This window comes from Carya illinoinensis, chromosome 14, assembly GCF_018687715.1.
Source record: "Carya illinoinensis cultivar Pawnee chromosome 14, C.illinoinensisPawnee_v1, whole genome shotgun sequence".
NCBI classification, from domain to species: Eukaryota; Viridiplantae; Streptophyta; class Magnoliopsida; order Fagales; family Juglandaceae; genus Carya; species Carya illinoinensis.
The window spans coordinates 4,913,058-4,929,287 of NC_056765.1; the positions used below are offsets into that span (position 1 = coordinate 4,913,058).

At 36.9% G+C, this 16,230-nt stretch overlaps 2 protein-coding genes across 6 annotated transcripts; one reads left to right on the forward strand and one right to left on the reverse strand.

The window, feature by feature from the left end:
* Positions 1-690: 690 nt before the first annotated feature.
* On the forward strand, positions 691-6,542 carry LOC122293281 (cAMP-regulated phosphoprotein 21-like). Of its 5 annotated transcripts, none has more exons than XR_006237230.1 (5): positions 691-1,245; positions 1,788-2,499; positions 2,659-3,028; positions 4,316-4,424; positions 5,561-6,542. XR_006237230.1 is itself a non-coding variant. In XM_043101803.1 (5 exons), the coding sequence occupies exons 1-4, from the start codon at positions 963-965 to the stop codon at positions 6,002-6,004; spliced, it is 1,419 nt and encodes a 472-aa protein (XP_042957737.1). In that variant the 5' UTR covers positions 691-962; the 3' UTR covers positions 6,005-6,023; positions 6,114-6,542. The 5 variants fall into 5 exon arrangements, 3 of the variants coding, with proteins under 3 accessions (XP_042957737.1, XP_042957736.1, XP_042957738.1); XM_043101803.1 differs by lacking the exon at positions 4,316-4,424 and having other exon boundaries at positions 5,951-6,023; positions 6,114-6,542; XR_006237229.1 differs by lacking the exon at positions 4,316-4,424 and having other exon boundaries at positions 692-1,245; positions 5,561-6,023; positions 6,114-6,542.
* A 188-nt stretch (positions 6,543-6,730) lies between these two features.
* Positions 6,731-11,810, reverse strand: LOC122293283 (uncharacterized protein YnbD-like). Its single transcript, XM_043101805.1, has 2 exons — positions 10,837-11,810; positions 6,731-7,226 (listed from the first exon to the last, which is right to left on the reverse strand). Exons 1-2 carry the CDS (start codon positions 11,378-11,380, stop codon positions 6,964-6,966), a joined length of 807 nt encoding a protein of 268 aa, XP_042957739.1. The 5' UTR covers positions 11,381-11,810; the 3' UTR covers positions 6,731-6,963.
* Between the last annotated feature and the right edge of the window lie 4,420 nt (positions 11,811-16,230).

The following is a 16,230-nucleotide window of genomic DNA, read 5'->3' on the forward strand; positions in this document are numbered from 1 at the left end:
TTTTCAGAAAAATCAGAACTAAAAAACCATAGATTTCTTGATAAACCAACCCGAAATCCATCTTTTATACCCAAGATAGTTCACCATAAGATTCAATAAGATGATGCCACATAATTCGTCTCTTATATAGCAATTGGGTAAAGGGAAGGTTTTGGCCCAACATTGATAAGAGGAGAAATTATATTCTTCAAGCCGTTGTGTAATATATACTTAGTCTTAGTTTGAATATAAAAATAGTTTTATATCATCTCGTTATTATAATTTTTTTAAATTTTTATATAATATATAATAAATAATTTAATTTTTTCAAATCTTAAAATAATAATAATATTGAAAAATAATATTTTAATAATATTTTATTTAACTTTCGACTTTCATCTCATTTCATCTCACTATTTAAACTATACCTTAGTAAAATGTTTGTATAATATCATTTGATTTAAATGATAAATTTTAAAATTTAAATATTATTAATCAAATTATATTTTTCAAATAATATGAATAATATACTATTCACACCAAATTGAAAAAAATAACTCTTCCTTTGTTGAAACATGAGAAATGAATTGACTGGCCTAAGATCATATCGATTTTAAGGGTTTATGGGCTTGTGGGCCCAAATGAATTTGATGAATTCTCTTGGGTTTGTTGCTATTACTGTATTACAAGGTTATACTCGCACCACACACGCCGAAGCGCGTGAAAAAAGAATACGACCTTTACACCCAAACGGAACCTTAATCGTCAGGCCTCAAACCCTATCCATCCCCCCCACCCCCAATTCTGTATCGCGTTCAGAATCCAGATCCCTCTTCCTTCCTTCTGGCCTTAAAGTTCTTATGAAGGTCAAACTCTTGGACCCCTAGCATTTCGCTCTCCGTCCTGGATCCCGACGTCAGTTGATGAGTCCTTCGGCAACGCCAAACCCTAGATTCTTTTCCTTGTCTTTTTGTTTTTAATTAATGGCGATGGAGGGCTCTGTGGAGGATCTCGGAGCCCCGGAGTCTTGGGAGGTCGCCGATTTGGACGAGTCCATGAACCGCCTGCTGCTCTCCTCCAAGCCCCCCCTAGTACGGAGCGAGGGCTCTGCTCCAGCTTCAGCTCCTTCCTCGGTTTCATCGACATTGAATTTAGCTTCGGCGTTGCCCCGTGGTGATGGTAGCGAGAACGTGTTGGACGATGCTGTTAATCAGGTCGATCAGTTTCTTCGCGAAGCTTTGCAGAACCCTCGTGAGCGCTTATCAAGTAAGCAACACATGTAATTTTTTCTTTTTAGTTTATGTAACTGTATTCATACGTATATTTTGACGTAGAGGTGTACGCACGTGTATGTAGAGTGTTGGAATTTTATAATGTAATTTATTTTCAAGGATTGTCTAATCAGGATTTATTTTTCCTGTCGGGATGGTAGGGTGTTCAAATGGTGAAGAATAGTTCTTTAATATTTCTGTTAAGAAAACGCGCACGGTTACGTTAATGAATTCATCTGTTTTTTTTTCTTTTTTCTTTTTCCTGTCCCATCTATAAGTTCAGCAATGTGATTTCAATTGTCACGCCAAGTTTTTGAGCTCGTATTAGTCAGTATAGTCATCATTCTAATCATTTAGTTTTATCATCGGCATTACCATTTTATAAATTCGTCGCCATGTGTTTCGACTTTTGAACATGTTGTGTAACAATGGTTTGATCTTTTAGTGTTCGAAGGTGCTTTTCTGTACCTTTTAGATTTGTTGATTTCCAATGACTTGTTCGTACATTGATGGAGAAGCGTAATTTCTTTTGTCCAGTTTTAAGGATGGAGCAAGATGTTGAGAAGTTTATCCGTGATCCTACCCAACACCAACTAGAATTTCAACAGCTGCCTACATCCTATTTACGATTGGCTGCACATCGGGTGGCACAGCATTACTCGCTGCAGTCAATGGTTTTATTGGACAATAGTTTGCCTGATGGTTCAGGTTCCAGAATTATTGTTCGAAAAACTTCAGAGTGTCAGCTTCCTCTGATTCGCCTTGCAGATATTCCTGCAAATATACCATCAGAAGATAATAGTGCCATTAAGGTTGCAATCAAGCAGAGGCCATCGAAACGGTCTCAGATTGTCGGCAATGCAATTTCAAATTCTTCGAAGGCAGGCAATTCCAAAAGCGTAGAGGAGAGAAAAGAGGAGTATAACAGGGCTCGTGCTAGAATATTCAACTCTACTAATAATATTGGTGGTGGAATGAGTGGGAAGCCAGAAAGTGAGGCTAGGCTACAGGATAATCCCCAGCATGGTTCCTTGGGTATTTCAAAGATGGAAGAGAAATCTGTTCCAGGCATTACAGCTGTGAATTCTGGTGGAGGTCTAATTGATTCTTCAACAAGTAGCAGTAGATCAGCTAGAATTAGGACAGAGAAGGAGCCAATTGGTCGGATCAAACCAAATAGTAAGGTGGCTATTTTCAGGGACCGTGAGGTTGATCGCAAGGATCCTGATTATGACAGGAGTTATGACAGGTATGGGACTCTATTATTTACTGTTATTTAGTCTCAAGATCCGCATCCTATGTGGGCTTGCATTATAATGTGCAAGGCTAAGTCGGTGCTTAGCTAAAATATATTGTACTTTTTCCCTGTAAGATAGCCCAAACATCTCTTAAAGTGATGTTTTTTCAGGTATACACAAAGATTCGATCCTGGTTTTGGGTTTAACGGAGGACCATATACCATGCAGCCTATGTACACCCCTGCAGTGAACTACAACACTGAATTTCCACAACTTGGTTCTACTCATAGGCCCCAGATTTCTCCTGAGCACCAACCTCACCCGCTTCCTCAACATCTGCCTGGGGCTTGGGGTGCACCATCAACCCCTACAGGAATTGGGTATGGCCATCCAGAGACCATGATGGCGCCATTCAATCCTAATCATGTTGGTGCTCGCTCCACATCGGCCATATACCTGCATTCCTCTCAGTACCCTTGTCAGCATCCGGGGATGCCTTTCATTCATACTCGTGAACAAGTTCACCAATCATTTTCGCAGGTATTTGGCCTTTAGTGGTTCAGCTTCCCTCCTTTCAGTAACATAGAAATATTGATTTTTTTCTCAAACTGTTGGATGAACGATCCTTTTTCCTTTCTGTCTGCTACCATTTTTAAGAAATGTCTTTCTTCTTGGGCACTGGACACTGCTCCCACATCTTATTAGTAGCTTTGTTTTCTAGTTTCGATCATTTTAGTTGGAATGCAATAGTAGTGGATTAGTGTGCATAACCAGTCCCCCCAACAGAAAAAAAAATCTCTCTGACACAAACACAGAGAAATAAAACAACAATAAAAATGACACCAGGCATGTCTAACCCTTTTTTATTGCCATCCCACAATTTATATTCTTTCTCACTAAACTCTAATGCATGTTGCATGACATTGCAAACTTTTAGTTGATACTAAAACAGAGAGCGTTGTATGATGATGTTTCTTAAAAGGGCGGGTATCCCTTTACCAAATCATCAAATAGCAAAAATATGTCTCTTTTGATACACTGGTGTTTGGGGATAAGCTTATGCTTTGGATTCTGGTGGGGTTCTCTATGTTGTGTCATCAGCCCTTCATTGTAGTCCTTTCTCCCTTCTCCTTTTACCCATTAGAGTTCAGCCTGTCAGCAACTGTCCTTATCTCTGCTGGCAAATTGTGTTTCTTTCTGCTGTGGTGCTGGGATTGGCAGACATTTGGTTTTTTGATGCTCCATTTAATCTTTTGCCACATGCTACATAAATTCATGGTTTGATTAAATATGTTTAATCTCGCTGAATGATGATGTTGAATTTCTTTCACCTACCACATACGAACTGTTACTTTCCTCTCTCTCTCTCTCTCTCTCTCTCTCTCTCTCTCTCTCTCTCTCTCTCTCTCTCTCTCTCTCTCTCAAGATCTATTTAGGAAGGGCAGCACAAAGGCTTTTGTAAAGTACATTTCTGGTCGTCCATAGTCCAGACATTTATACTACTTTTTGGTCCCCTGATGTTTTAATTACAATGGTCTTGCATACCAATTCTCAACATTGCTTCAATTTTACCCTTCTATCCAAATTGGCTAAAAATTAGAATAATGGAAATAGGCACTAGACGCAACCGTCTAAGAACTTACAAGACGACTAATATTGATAATTTTTTTATCAGTAAATAAAGATCTTATTGATGAGGAATAGGCACAGCCAAAACTAAAATTGATGATATGCTTTTCCATTATGTGTATTTGTATTTAATTAAATATCAATGCGAAAATTCATATTTTCATTGTTGTTTTTATTTGTTTTCCCTTAAACCCGAAGCCCAACCCATGAGATTTTGCATTTGTGGAAACCGAAACTTACATGTTCTTTGCCAACCACACCCAACCAAGGTCCACATCATTCCTCCATCCCATTGACTTCTTTGGAGGTATTTCTCTTTGGGGATTCTGGAGCTCTATTTCTTTTGCCTGCATATTACTTTGAGTCTGATTTAAAAAACTACTGATAATTGGTATGACTTTCTCCTCTCTTTTATATTTCCCCGGTTTGGGTCTTTGTGATTGTAGGAAGAGACGGCTTTACTTTGCTGTGGAGCACACTAGTATATGGCATAGTTCTGCAAATACACTTGCTTCTCTTGATCCTGAATGCTTCACAGCTTTCTTTTTTTTGTCTTTGAAACTTAACAGACTGAACTAAATTATGAGAAACAACTAAAAAATTAACCATTATGTGCATATATTTTTTATTGGTAACTATTATGTGTACATATTCCTCTGCTCAGTGTAGAAAGTGAACAGATTGAAGTGATTTAGAGTTACTGGAGTCAAAAGAGAGAAGGGGAAAACAGATTAGTTGAGGCCACATTAGAACCTGTGGGTTGTGCAGGACCTTTACGCTAAGATTTTTTAGCATGATGGTGGAAGCGCTGGTGATGGTGGAATTGGCTTCTTACATGACTAGGGGAAGGACGTTGAAGGGAGAAGAAAAAAATCTATTCACTATTATGTGTCATTAATAAAATTTTAAAATGTCTAGTGAAATGACATCTGGACTACGTGAGATTTCATGACTGAAATATATTAGTTTCATTGGATTTGGACGAATGGAGAAATTGAACTAGACTTAACATTGGAGGGTTACATTGATCAATACTTTCTTTCTCAACATTGTTTTCCTTGGGACTGCATCTATAGACTTTAATGGACTGAACATACATGAATTTTTAGCATCTTTTTCTCTTAGATTCGATTTTGCTTGTATTTTCTGTGTACTTGGGCTGCGCTTTTGTGCTTATCAATTAAAGATTTCTTACATACATAAAAGATTTCATGCATACAAGAAGAACAAGGATCAAATAGAAAGAGCCATGTTACTTATCAAAAAGTAGAAAGATTCATGTAGGTTGGAGGACCAGAACTGTACTTTACCCTTTTTCTTACAAGGTCTAAGGGCCTTATCTTCTTATCTCTGATTGATATCTCTTAGGTATTTTGGTGGTTTTTCCCTGTTCCTTTTTCTATTTGGTTTTAAATCACTATTAATTGTGCTTGCTTGGTGCAGTCTCACCAGCAGCAACCTGATGCAAGTTTTGGATTAGCCCGGCCCCGATGAGGGCATGGGCCATGCCTGCACACTGCCAGTTGGAAGTCAGTCTTGTAGCATGATGAGGGCCTATCACGTTTGTTCATATTATCTTTAGCTGGCAGAAGTGCAGGCATAGAGAACTGAGATGGGCTGGAGTGGATGCATTGTGCACCCCATTCTTTGATTCATTCCACCATCTTGGTCTTGATGGAAGCTTCTTACATCTTTGATGGATGATGAAGCTCACTCGGTTTACGAATTCCATTGATGGAAGCTTCTAGCATCTTTGATGAACGATGAAAAAACTTACTGGTTTTACTGTTACATCATTTAGTTGTGGTCTCTTGAAGCTATGATTTGCCGCAGATGATGATGAACATGGAGAATAGAAGAAGAATTTTATTAGAGCTGGGAAAGTAATGGAGCAGTTTGGATGAAGGTCAACTCTTCAAAACCATCAAGCTCTGTTTTATGTCTTCAATGTTTTATTGACAGAGAACAGACAGGTAAATAAATTTGATTTTTACAGCTTAACTACTCAATTAAGTTCGAGCATCACCAATGTATGGGGTTTCTTTTCGGCAACAACATCGTCAAGAATCGAAGTCAATGCTTTCAAGGAAGATTCAGCCAGTTGGTTGTTTGGCTCATAGGAGAGATTTGGCGTGCATCCCCTGGCTTTTATTTTTTTAAGATCCGATCATCACTTGCTATGCATTCCTGCGACAGTCGTTTTTAGAAAGAAGAAAGCAGATCACATTATGTACCATATCCGCCATTTTGGTCCCTGTAATTATATCTTTTGATCAATATTTTCAATTTCATTGGGCACATATTACTCATATCTGTATTTTTTGCTGATTCTGAAAATGCCGATAGTTGTGACTACCTAAATTTATGGACATAATTAACCTCTCAATGTACTCTAAAAACCGATAACTGGTTCCTTGTTTTTAAACTGCATTATTTGTAGGTCTGAATTGCAGCTTTATTTAGGATTTGCCTCTCAATCAAGTTGCAGTTCTGGTTTTTGCAAGATTTCCCGAGAAAACCCAATTTTGAAACATGAAAAGCATGATAGTTGTAGCTATGATGAGAGTTGAGATGAAAAATAAAAAGGTGTTGGGAAAATGCATGCCTAACGCATAGAAGCAACTGGAAAAATTCGCATAATCAAAATCCTGTTTACAATATCCCCTGATGCATATCCATTAATGTAGTTCAATGCCAACTGAAAAACAAACCTTCATTGAATTAGCATGCTCAGATGGATAATGGAGACGCTCATAATATTTAAACATTCTGAACATAAAAATTCTTCTTGAGATAGACATGAGGAATTAGAACTAATAGGTAACGCACCAAACGGAGCATATCTTTCATTCACTTTTCTTTGCAGTCCTTGTTGATCGTGAGCTTCCATGAGGGTCGGACATAATTACTGAACTTCTATCCATTTCTCTATTCTTCATGGGTGAAGATAACCGGTCTTTTGACCATTCTTCCAGTGCCTTGCGGTGGAGAGAATTCATACGAATATAAGGGCGTCTTTCTCGAATTAACCTCTCGGCATTTTTCCAATCTTCCACCACGCCTACAGCCACTAATAGAGCACACATGACAGCAACACTTCTTCCATGACCTAAAACAAACACGTAAAAAAGGAAGAGGAAAACATCAACCACAGGTCCAACTGGAATATAAATACGTGAAAGAATAGCAGCAGATCTTATCAGCAATATAAATCGCTTCTGACTTCTGATGGCAATGCTTTCATGATTTTAGTATCTACGCCTTTGTTCTCCATTAAACAAAATGCCTCCTTCACTCTCTACTTGGGATGGGGCATTCTTGGTACCCTTACCTATCAATTTCAAACCTCTGCATAAACAAATTGATTCAACTGTAACCTAATTCTCAGAGGAAATCCTACTAATGAAATAGTTTTTCTGATTGGTAAACAAAAATTTTATTGATAATATACACAGGCATAGCCCAAGAGCACGGACCATATACAAGAGCATCCCCTACACGAGTGACTATTGTACAAGAAAGTCAGATTTTGATTTTAACATGGGTCCAATTACTTATTTCCTCTAGCATCCCCTCACCCCTTTAAAATTTTAAAAATATCAGCAATGAAGGGGTTTGGTTTTCTGATAAAGTTCTGATATAGTTGATGGTGAATCACATATTTCATTTTTTTTTTCTTTTTGATAACTTTCATAAATTTTCTGCAATGTCTCCAATTTTCATAATATGCTAAGGGGATGCTTGGAAAATGAGAGTTTTATGAATAGTAGTAAGATGGTTTGTGAATAGTAGTGAGATTGTTAAAAGTATTTATTGGGTTTTGAGAAATGAGAGATAAAAAGTTAAATAAAAAATATTATAATGTTAAAATATTGTTAGAATATAATTTTTTAATATAATTTTTATTTTAGAATTTAAAAAAGTTGAATTATTTTTTGTTTTTGTTTGGAATATGGGAAAATTGTAATGATTAGTTTGAAAAAGTTGTAATGATTAGTTTGAAATTGTTTGTGTTTGAATAATGTTTGGGAAAGAAATAAAATGGGATGTGATGAGATGAAAACAATTTCCAAACATCCCGGAAATCAACCAATAAGTTTTTAAATGATATGTCAGTACTTATGACTACTACCAATATATCACAAGATATCGGCTATATTTTAGTAGCACACGTATCAACCACTTAAAAAAACAAAAGCAGTAGAAATTAGTCATGACCATTTCCTTTTGCTGTGCTCTAGACAGGGAGGTAGGTAACTTTGAGTTGGGTCTATGAAGGGATATATAAAGTCCAAAGGTTTTAAGCCAAGTAGGAGAAAGATGAGTGTATTGAGTCAAGTTTAGTAAAAACAGAATTACAGGTGAGGGGATGAGAACCATGTAGCCTTGATTTGTATGACCATGATATATTGTACAATAAGTCATTCAAAAAGTGGGAGCTTGAGACTTTCACAAAAGATAGCTTCATTTTTTAAATACACATGCTCAAATTTACCAACTTGAAAACTCATAAATGCATAGCCATGTCCCAATGTCTGCCTTCGTGGCATGCAGTCTTCTAAAGGTCATGTCTATGTTGAAACATGATACTTCTGTCTCTATTAAAAAAATATAAAGCAATACCCTTGTAAAGGTAATTGTGGTAAGCACATATATGCATAGATAGTTGTAAGCTTTCCCATCCTCATGGATCTAATACAAAAAAACCTAGGTGACAACAGAAATGCTTATGATGCAAGTGTGGCTAAACTTAATATGTCAAAATAAAACATGACAAAAAAGAGGGATTGATATAGAAATAGAATATTTGCTTATAAAAAAAATACAGAAATACAAGATGCAAAACAAAATTGGAGATAGCTAGGGTCGGATTACGCTTATAAAGAGTACTCTTTCTAACCTTCCAACATATTATCTATCCCTGTTCCCTATTCCAGCAAGGGTGGCACTCCGTATTGAGAAACTACAACGGGACTTCTTGTGGGGTGGAATGGGAGAGGAGTTCAAGTTTCATCTAGTTAGGTGGGAACAGGTTTGTAAGCCCATCTCCAATGGGGGGTTGGGCATTAGAAAGTTGAGAATATTTAATCAGGCGCTACTTGGCAAGTGGTTATGGAGATACCACAGAGAACCAGAAGCTCTCTAGAAGTTAGTGATTGAAAGTAAGTATGGGGAATTATGGGGTGGTTGGTGTTCTAAGGAAATACGAGGGGCACATGGTGTGGGATTGTGGAAACATATTAGACAGGGATGGGAGGTTTTCTCTCACTATACGAAGCTTCGTTTAGGAGAGGGAAACAGGATCAAATTCTGGTATGACACCTGGTGTGGTAATTGTGCGTTTAAGAATTTATTTCCGACATTATTCTTGGTTGCAAGCGACAAAGAGAAATCAATGGCGGAAGTCATGGTGGTTATGGGGGAGCAAATCCAATGGAATATCAGTTTTAGCAGGGCTACTCAAGATTGGGAAATTGACACTTTTGAAGCCTTTTTCAGCCTCTTGTATTCGACTAAACCAAGTAACCAGCTTCTGAATTTGTTGTGGTGGATACCATCGGGTAAAGGATTATTCTCGGTTCGTGCTTTCTACAAGGCCCTAACACAAGGGCAACCCTCTCAGTTTCCATGGAAGAAGCTCTGGAAACACAAGGCGCCTCTCAAAGCGGCTTTCTTTGTGTGGTCCGCTTCACTGGGCAAGATTCTCACAACGAATAATTTGAGAAAACGAAGGGTCATCATCGCAAATTGGTGTTGTATGTGCAGGAAGGGGGGAGAATCTGTTGACCATCTTTTATTACATTGTGAGGTAGCTAGAGGGTTATGGAATGAGGTTTTTTGTAGACTAGACTTGGGTTGGGTTATGCCGGAAACAGTTGTGGCGGTTCTTGCTAGCTGGACAGGTCTGAGGGGTAACAACCAGATTAAGGCAATTTGGAAGATGATCCCGATATGCATTATGTGGTGCGTGTGGCAAGAGCGCAATGAACGGACATTCGAGGATAAAGAGAGATCAATGGAGGAGCTGAAAGTTTTCTTTTTTAGAACTCTCTGTACTTGGGCCACTGCTGTTAGTTTTAATGGCCAAAATTTACATGAGTTTCTTAGTTCTTTTGACCCTACATAGTAAAGGACATTCTTTGTACTGAACGTGGCTTTTTGCCTATTCTTTTTAATATGCTTTATTACTTTTCTCAAAAAAATTGGAGATAGCTAGTTGAAGGCAAGATGTCAGATCAGAACCAAGATCGAGATACCTGGGTCATATGCAACAAAGAAAAATGATAACATCAATTACGAGTGATTGGATTCAAGCTACAATTTCCAAAAGGGAAAGGGAGATATACACAGGTTTTGATTATACAAATACAGAAGACGTGATGGCCTATGACTATTATGCACTGCCAGGATAGAACGTATTCGTTGCTGGCTGTGAGTAAACCACATTGATTTTAATAATTACATCACTGCAAAAAACATAGAAGTCAATTTACTAATATATAGAAACATGGAAACACCATATACAAGAAGCCTTAAATTTGAGAACACTGTTACTTCTCAGTACTCTCACTTAGACCCTAATGCACTCACCATATCGAATCATCAATGTTTTAAAGTAATCTCACTAACGCCAACAATAATCAGTAATATACGCTACAAAGCAAGAACGTTCCACTTCCAATGCATGAAATTTAATAAAATGGCTTAGAGTTCCATACCATATGCACAGTGGATGAACACGGGCCTATTCTGAGCTCTCTTTCGACAAGCCCACTGAACAGCTGATTCGATCTCAGCCGGCTTAGGAGCCCTCGTATCCCAAGTTGGAACGCACAAATAAGCATGCCCCGAGAATTCCAGTTTTCTTGGCAATTCACAAGTACAATCAATGATAGCAGGGTTACCAGGCGGCAATTTATCAGGGGAATAAGGCCATCCGCCAACATAGAAACCTTCGGAAACTTCACTATATGGAGCTTCCCCGCTTCTCAATCTCCGCAATGCCGAAAAAGCTCGAACAAAGTACAAGTACGGACTGAACATAATTATGGACCAAATGGGGAAGCTCCCATCTGAGTTCTTGCCCAAGAGCATCGGAAGATTGATAGATGTGTGTGAAGCGATAGAAACTAACAATGATATCAAAGAGGCATACAAGAAAGGTATCGACAACAACGTGAAACCAAAGCTTTTAAGCGATGCAAAGATCAGGAACATCACTGCAGCCTTCAATCCTATAAGAAATGAGATACCCACACCCATATTTTCTTTACCCAAAACTAAAGTTTTGACACAAAAACAAGAACTTTAAATGCCTGATTGAAATGGGTTACCGGAGATCATAAATTCTTCAGATATATTCTCAATCGACAGACTCAAAACCCAGCTTCTATCTAAAGCTACAATATTAGAACAAAATGAGAAATTCACCAACTCTCCAAATCAAAAGGGTTTCTTCGATACGCGAATGTTTAAAAATTTTTCATCTGGGTTTTTGAGAGCTGTTCTCCTGATCAAGCAGAGAAGCTGAACAAGACAGTGTAAGAGGCTGTGTAACCTAAAAGACTCCGACTTTAAAGACAGCGAGCAAGTTAACTTCGGACATCCTTGCGTGCAGGAGAGAAACGAACTTTCCGATCACTTTCCCGGCGATGGTATTGCAGCCTTTGCTATTTACCCTTTCACGTCGGTTGTCGAGTTTTTAAAGTTTTAATTTAATTTAATTTTTTTTATTTTTTTTTAAATTCACATCCAAATATATACAAAATCACCATAGCCAACTCCTTGGAAAAAAAAAACAAATTTTAGGAAAATTTAAATTTAAATTAACAAATAATGTATGTATTAAGTTAAAAAATGAAGAATTTTGATCTATAATTTTTTTTATAAAAATAAATCATAAATTAACGTGACTTTTTATCATAATAAATCAAATTATAAAGCTATTTTGCTACAAAAAAGATTAAACATATCAAATTTATCAACATCAATTTATAGATTGTACTTTTGTGAAATTTCTTTAACAATTTAACATTTCTCATTGAAAACTAAACACTAAACTAAAGAATGTCATGCCTTTTAATTTGTATTAATAAAGTCTTAAGAACATAAAAAGATTATATAAAAATAAACACATAAATTAATGTGATTTCATATAGAGTTAGATATATTTTATAATAAAAATAACTTTACAATATGATGTGTGATTCTTTAAATCTATTTTATAATCTCATATTACTTTATAATTTTAATTTTATATAATCTCTTTATAATTAAAGTATTTTTCTTTTATAGCCTATATTGTGAGGATGTCTAGAGAAATCAAGTCTTACATCCAATCCTCTTATTAAAAGAAAATCAATGTATTTAGTTTGCTTGATTTGATTGTGATAATGAACTAGATTATATATAGATTGAAAAATTATATTTATTATTTTTACATACCACATATCATATTTTTTTATATTTTTAAATTTTTTTTTAATTTTATTTTTTTAAACTAATTGAATTCTTTTCCTTTTACTTATTATTAATATATTATATATTTAATAAGAAAAAAAAAATAATAATAATAATAAAATGTAGTGCTACAAGATGAATAGCAAAGCTGATGTGGATTATGGCGTACACCCTCATCGGCATGGTCAAGGCTTATGACCTCTCAACTTGGCTTCTGTCCCACACTGTAGGGCGGTGCTACAGAACGGACAATTTGAACCGATGGCAGCCACATCAAGTAATTAAAAAAAAAAAGAGCTAGAAATCTCCCGATACTCATAGCCGAAGGCTGCTCTGCTTATCCCTCGCCCTCCATCCTGTCCCAACCCAGAAATCCTTCATCCCCTCATCCCTCACACCTACAACCCAGAATCATGGATTTATATTTAGTTCCTCTGTTGTGTTTTAAACCAAGTATACAATAATATCCAATAGATCCCAAATATAGAAATCCGAATACGTAATAACATTCAAGACTTCCAAATCTGAGATCCTCCAACAGTATAACAATATATATATATATATGTTTGTACACAGATTCAAAACAGAACATAAATCAGGAATCTCCAAGTGATAAGATACTGATCAACACCGAAACTTAGTTGAGATATACACAGGATATGATAATGATAACAGGATAACAAGAATAATGAGACAAGCTAATAAATCGATAAAAAAGAAACAAGAAATATGCACAGAAACATAAAGAAGAGAAAAGAAGAAGGTGCAAACAGAGATTACGTGGTTCGGCCCTAATGGCCTACATCCACGGCAGGAACAGCCTCAGAGATCACTTTATTGATGAATCTTCAAGGCCAAAATGCCATAGTACAAGATAGAACTACAATGGAGTCGAGAAAAGCCACAAGATCATGACTTTTCACTTTCCCTCTCAAACCCTAGCTCTTTCTCTCTCTCGGACTCACCCAAGCTCTCAGACGGCTACAGTACAAAAATGAATCACTCTAACCCTAACACGATAAGCAGGTATTTATATGAAGCATAGATTACATCAAGGATCAATCGGACGGCTCTTCTTCCCTTCCTCATTAACTTGATACGACACCGTATAGAGGCATGTGCTCTGCACGTGTCTGCATTACTTCATTTAATCATAAATGTTGCTGCTTCATAAGCCACCGAGAACATTTAATTTCTGCATAGATCAGTTAGCAACAGAGTGAAATATAAAAGATTGGCACAAATATCACAATTCTCCACCTTGACAATATTTTATTCACCATACCTATCCTATTCTCATCTTGACTGTTCCTGCAATGCCCCTCTACTAAGTGACCCCAACAGATTTCATATTAATTAAGTTCAAACAGTGTTTGAACTTTGCTAATGGCAAGGACTTGGTCATCATGTCTGAGGGATTTTCCTCTGTTGGAATTTTCTCCACTCCAACTTCCCTAGACTCAATTACATCCCTTACAAAGTGAAGCCTAACATCTATATGTTTAGACCTTTCATGAAATACTTGGTTTTTAGCCAAGTGTATAGAGCTTTGATTATCACAATGTACAGTTATATTTCCTTTGAAAATGCCCAATTCATGTGATATCCCATTCAACCATATAGCTTCCTTTATAGCTTCTGTCAAAGCTATATACTCAGCCTCTGTTGTAGACAAGGCTACAACAGATTGCAAATTAGACTTCCAACTAATAGCCCCCCCAAAAGCAGTAAAAATATATCCTGTTAGAGACTTCCTAGTATCCACACTACCAGCATAATCAGCATCTACAAACCCTTCCAATTCAAACCCCTTTTTAACATTATTCCCATAATTCAAGCCCAAAACAGTAGTTCCTGAAATGTATCTTAATAGCCACTTAATAGCCTGCCAGTGTGCCTTACCAGGGTTACTCATAAACCTACTAACAACACTGACAGCATAGGTAAGATCAGGTCTTGTACAGACCATTGCATACATTACACTTCCTACCATACTAGCATAAGGTATTTGATGCATAAACTCCATTTCAGATTCAGTTTGAGGGGCTTGAGTAGTGGACAACTTGAAATGTTGACCTAGAGGTGTGCTTACAGGTTTAAATTGGTCCATACCAAATCTTTTAAGAATTTTAGATAAGTAGTCTCTTTGAGATAGAAACAGACATCTCTCTGGTCTATTTCTTATAATATCCATACCTAAAATTCTACTAGCTGGTCCTAGTTCCTTCATATCAAACTCAGATTTTAACATGCACTTAGTCTGTTTAATTAAAACAGGATCTTTACATGCTACCAACATATCGTCTACATACAGCAACAAATATATTAGTATTCCATTAACATCCTTATAATAAACACAGCTGTCATAACAGCTTCTTTTAAACTCATTTTCAAGCATGTAAGTATCAAATCTCTTATACCATTGTCTAGGTGATTGTTTTAAACCATATAGAGATTTTTTAAGCAAACACACCTGATCAGAGTTAATGTCTTTTGTAAACCCCTCAGGGGGTTGCATGTAAATTACCTCTTCCAATTCTCCATGTAAAAAAGCAGTTTTTACATCCAATTGTTCTAAGTGCAAATCATTATATGCTATAAAGGATAAAAGCAATCTAATGGAACTATGTTTAACCACAGGAGAGAATATCTCATTAAAATCTATTCCCTCTCTCTGAGTGAAACCTTTAGCCACTAATCTTGCCTTAAACCTAGTCCCTTCTACCCCTGGTATGCCTTCTTTTCTTTTAAAGATCCACTTGGATCCAACCAACTTAACCCCAGCAGGCTTTGTAACTAAATCCCAAGTTTTATTTTTATTTAAAGACTCCATTTCTTCTTGCATAGCAAGTATCCACTTAGTGACATCCTTGCTTGCAATGGCCTCTTTATAAGTCCTTGGTTCTTGATAAATGACCTCATCAGCAACAGTCAAGGCAAAAGCAGTGAGCTCTGCATGACCATACCTAATGGGAGGTTTTATAGTCCTTTTCTTCCTGTCTCTTACTAACATGTAAGAGTCAGGACCTGGTTTATCTAAGTCCTCTGAAATATGATCCTCAGACTTACTGACTTCCCCAGTATTACTAACAGTAGAGGTGTTTCCTCTCTCCACCTCAACCTGTACATTTCCCTCTGTGTTTCCAGGTATTTGTTCTATTTCTGTATTCTGGACCCGAGCCATTTGAGATTCATTAAAGATCACATCCCTGCTAATTATGCATTTATTTCTACCAGGTTTGTCTATCCATAGCTTATACCCCTTCACACCTTCAGGGTATCCCACAAAAATGCATTTTAGTGCCCTAGGGTCTAACTTATCAGTTTTTGAATGTGCATAGGCTGTACATCCAAAAATTCTAAGGTAATCATACCTGGGAGGTTTCCCAGTCCACATTTCTTGTGGTGTTTTAAAGTCTATGGCAGAAGATGGACACCTATTAATTAAATGGACAGCTGTAGCAGCAGCTTCAGCCCAGAATGTTTTAGGTAACCCAGCATTTGACAACATGCATCTTACCCTCTCTAGAATGGTCCTATTCATCCTTTCAGCTAGACCATTCTGTTGAGGTGTTTCCCTAACAGTTTTGTGTCTTAGAATCCCTTCCTTTTGACAGAAATTATTAAACTCTGTTGACAGAAACTCTAACCCA